The sequence below is a fragment of the Myotis brandtii genome, unplaced genomic scaffold, assembly GCF_000412655.1.
Source record: "Myotis brandtii unplaced genomic scaffold, ASM41265v1 scaffold668, whole genome shotgun sequence".
Classification (NCBI taxonomy): domain Eukaryota; kingdom Metazoa; phylum Chordata; class Mammalia; order Chiroptera; family Vespertilionidae; genus Myotis; species Myotis brandtii.
Genome location: NW_005370597.1, coordinates 865,685 through 868,204, shown reverse-complemented (window position 1 = coordinate 868,204; position 2,520 = coordinate 865,685). Strand labels below are relative to the sequence as shown.

The 2,520-nt window shown below is 38.2% G+C and overlaps 1 protein-coding gene across 3 annotated transcripts in view; it reads left to right on the top strand.

The window, feature by feature from the left end:
- Positions 1–2,520, top strand: part of CDC25C (cell division cycle 25C) — a 23,863-nt gene that overhangs the window by 14,756 nt on the left and 6,587 nt on the right. For 2 of the 3 annotated variants that reach the window (XM_014529117.1, XM_005881115.2), the window contains exon 9: positions 443–544. The exons of the other annotated variant lie outside the window; for it this stretch is intronic. In XM_014529117.1, coding sequence (XP_014384603.1) covers positions 443–544 — 102 coding nt within the window. The remainder of the gene's footprint in view (positions 1–442; positions 545–2,520) is intronic. 3 annotated transcript variants of the gene reach the window in all.

The window sequence follows — 2,520 nt, the reverse complement described above, 5'->3', positions numbered from 1 at the left end:
GGGGGCAGTTAGGGGCGACCAGGCTGGCGGGGGGTGCAGTTAGGGGCAACCAGGCAGGCAGGCAGGTGAGTGATTAGGAGCCAGCAGTCCAGGATTGTGAGAGGGATGTCCCGGATTGGAGAGGGTGCAGGCTGGGCTGAGGGAACCCCCCTCATCCCCCATGCACAAATTTCATGCACTGGGCGTCTAGTCTAGTATAATATCTGGTACATGATTTATTTAACCAAGACCCTATTATTGAACATTTAATATATTAGTAATTTTTTTCTATCCATCCTTATAGTCAAGTTTTTTGTGCATATCTTTATTTCCTTAGGAAAACAGGTGGACTTATTAGAACAGAGGGTATGCAATTTTTTAATGATTCTCCACTTCTTCCATCCCCTTATTTTTAAACTTTTAACATGAGAATTGAGGGTGTAGGGAATCTTGTCGTTTTCAGGGTTTAGGTCTAAAGAAGACAGTCTCTCTCTGTGACATTAATGCCACTCAGATGCTGGAAGAAGCTTCTAATCAGGGGTACCTGACTGGTGATTTCTCCAAGGTGAGTGTGAGTGCACCCTTTCTATATTTGAGTCATTTGGGGTCTGAATCTTTCCTTCTCTGCTTACAGAGGACACTAGGTATAATTTAAAAAAAAAATAAAGAAAATGCATGTGCTATCCTGGACATTTGAAGACTATCCCTTTTATTACCATTTCTTTAGCTTAATAAAGCATTTCCATTTTTGTCCTGTAGGCTACTCTTTTTTAAAAAAACACACACCACATTTTTAAAAAAATTGATTTCAGAGAGGAAGAGAGAGAGAGAAACATCAATGATGAGAGAGAATCATTGATCGGCTGCCTCCTGCATGCCCAAAATGGGGATTGAGCCCGCAACCCAGGCATGTTCCCTGACCTGGAATGGAACCATAAACTCCTAGTTCACAGGTCAATTCTCAACCACTGAACCACGCAGGCCAGGCTAATTAATCTTTAGAATTCCCAAACAGAAAAATGTCAAAGCATTTCCTAAAATCTTAGAGGCATTTTTTTTCTCATATTTGTTTCTAAAAATTTGTTTGTAGCAAATTAGTTGTTTGTAAAAGGTTGTTCCTATTTTTGTTTTGTCCTAGTTTTGTGATTTTTTGTTTTTGTTTTTCCCCCCTAAGAAAAACCATGGTACAGGAAGTTTGTTAGGCTCTAAGCAGATATATCACTAGTGAATTTTCTATCTTCAAAAAATAAAAAAATGATTGATTTTAGAGAAAAAGAGGAAGGGAGAGAGAGAGAAACATTGATTTGTTGCTCCTCTTATGTGTGCATTCATTGGTTGCTTCTTGTATGTGCCCTGACTGGGGATTGACCCCAAAACCTTAGCATATGGGAATGATGCTATAACCAACTCAGCTACCCATGTAGGTGGGCACTAGTGAATTCTCTTGATACAGAGAATGAACTCACATCTGAAATAATATGAAAATTATAGTATGCTAATGACATTGGTTAAAATTAGTTTTTTTCCTCCTTTTTAGTTATTAAATTATTCTTGTTTTTTATAAGTGTTTCTTTTTTATTGAATTTATTGGGGTGACATCGGTTACGTAGGTTTCAGGTGTACAATTCCATAATATATTGTCTGTATATTATATTGTGTGGTCGTCACCCCAAGTCAAGTTCCTTTCCGTCACCATTTATCCTCCCTTTAGCCTCTTCTACCTCCCCCACCTTTCCCTCTGGTGATCACCATACTGTTGTCTGTTGTCTATGTCTATGAGGTTGTTGTTGTTGTTTTGATTACTCCCTTCACCTTTTCACCCAATCCCCCACCCTCTCCCTTCTGACAGCTGTCAGTCTGTTCTCTGTATCTATGAGTTTGTTTCTATTTTGTTTGTTAGTTTATTTGTTCATTAGTTTGCACACATAAGTTAAATCATAAGGTTATTTATCTTTCTCTGGACTGGCTTATTTCACTTAGCACAATACTCTAAGAGTAAAGAGATGGCCTGGCTGGCATGGCTCAGTGGTTGAGCGTTGACCTATGAACCAGGAAGTCATGATTCAATTCCTGGTCAGGACACATGCCAGGGTTGTGGGCTCGATTCCCAATATGGGACATGCAGGAGGCAGCTGATCAGTGATTCTCTCTCACCATTGATGTTTCTATCTCTCCCTCTCCCTTCCTCTCTGAAATCAATAAAAATATATTTAAAAAAAATAAAGGGATGGAACAAGATATTCATGCAAATGGAAATGGAAAAAAAAACTGGGGTAAGCAATACTTATATCTAACAAAATAGTCTTTAAAACAAAGTTATAGTAAGAGACAAAGAAGGACACTCCATAATTAAAAGGGAACAATCCAAAAAGAGGATATAACTCTTGTAAACATTTATGCACCCAACATAGGAACACCTAAATATATAAAGCAAATCTTTTTTTTTTTTTTTTTAATATTTCTGTATTGATTTCAGAGAGGAAGGGAGAGGAAGAGAGAGAGCGAAACATCAATGATGAGAGAGAATCATTGATTGGCTGC